The sequence below is a fragment of the Anneissia japonica genome, unplaced genomic scaffold (genome assembly GCF_011630105.1).
Source record: "Anneissia japonica isolate Jap-2015-1 unplaced genomic scaffold, ASM1163010v1 scaffold288289_len232728_cov185, whole genome shotgun sequence".
In the NCBI taxonomy this organism is placed as follows: Eukaryota; Metazoa; Echinodermata; class Crinoidea; order Comatulida; family Comatulidae; genus Anneissia; species Anneissia japonica.
In genome coordinates this window covers 206,151-207,724 of record NW_022716753.1, presented here as the reverse complement: position 1 = coordinate 207,724, position 1,574 = coordinate 206,151, and the positions used below count along the sequence as shown (strand labels likewise).

The following is a 1,574-nucleotide window of genomic DNA, read 5'->3' as shown; positions in this document are numbered from 1 at the left end:
GCCTATGTGTGTGTATATGTGTGCGTAATATCAGCAGTGATGTTTATTGTAATCTTTAAAATTTAATTTGAAAAAGGCGACGAATCAATTCACTGTTCTTTTCAGAGAATTATTTTGTTTTGCTCCGTGGGAGATATGTTTCCTTTGGAGTTTAAATTCCTTCTTTAGGATAGCAGTAGGCCTATATACTAGGGATAGGCCTACTATTAGGATTTTCAATATTATATTTATGTTAAAGTGATTATGAAAATGTGAAAATGAGAAAAAGCATGTGAATGGTATGATTATGAATTGAGGTGATACTGTTATATGATTAAAAAAAAAAAAAAAAAAAATTAAAAAACATGGAAAAATAGACTTTGAATAAAGGTGGGCTAGACTACCCACGCATAAGAAATAGGCCTATTTATTATTATTGGCAATAGAGGGAACTGTAAATTCTAAAGTGTATACAGTAGTTGAACCAATTCTGGGGACAAACCTTCAACGGGACACCCCTGCATCTTAACATTACGTCCAAACCCTATTCATGAGGACATTTTATTAAGGTGACATTTATTTTTTTCCCGAAGGTGTCACGATAATAGCGGTTCTACAGTTATTCTATGTCTAACACATTCATATTTATCCATAACTGAGAGTGTTTTTGTTATGTAGGACTGTGGTTATTTGACATAGGCCTACCTTGACTTTGGACAGTGGGGCGTATGTTTTATTGATAAGCTTTAGAATAAATGAAAGTCCATCCTCTGTAAGATACACCTCGCTGTCTGGGTTTATCTCTTGATTAATATGTCGCACGTTAGAGGAAGCTTCCCACCCACTAGCGCTCATCACCTCCGTTAAGTACCAAGTGTAATTTTGTACCGTTGGTGCAGTCTGACAAACCTCCGTAAAACTGTATAGGAAGTATGTTAATACCACGCTAGCCCTTGGATACGTAGCATCCGTCAATCCCTCACTGTTATTGGCTTCTATTATCTCGAATAGCGTCTCAACTGATAAACACTAATAAAAAAAGAAGAATATAAACAATTTCCATTTTAGACCGATAATTTACGTGACGTTCATGTTTTTATACATCCATTAAATTATTGTAGCACTCATTAAAAATATTATTACCGATGTTATTATTCGTTTTGTCATATTCGTTATGTCAACTTAACTCTTTGTTTTAAAATATAATACCAGTTTAGACCAACGCAACACTGAAAATCATAATGCCAAATCCACTTTTTAAATATTCAAAAATTGTTGCCAGTCATTTGGGGAAAGGAGAGTCAATGCTTTCAGTGGCGGAACAATGAATTAAACATATAGGGGGCCCGGGGAGGGGCTTTCACAAATGGCGGATCTACCCCCTCAGCCCCACCATGGTTAGGGCTGAGGTAAGACAATTTATGATTATGGTACACTTTCAGACTTAAAATTTGAATATAATTTTCTTTTTATCTCCATTTTTTTTCTCGAAAAGTTAAGGATTTCATTGCCCTACTCTCGGTATGTAAAGGACAGTATTGTTGTAAGCTGAACAAATAACACACACACACACCCACACACACACACATATATAT

General features: G+C 35.2%; 1 protein-coding gene across 1 annotated transcript in view; it reads right to left on the bottom strand.

Annotated features, from left to right (window-relative positions):
* LOC117109805 overlaps positions 1-1,574 on the bottom strand; it is an 8,282-nt gene that overhangs the window by 394 nt on the left and 6,314 nt on the right. Inside the window, exon 4 of the mRNA XM_033252226.1 lies at positions 685-1,008. Within this exon, the coding sequence (XP_033108117.1) occupies positions 685-1,008 (324 nt within the window). The remainder of the gene's footprint in view (positions 1-684; positions 1,009-1,574) is intronic.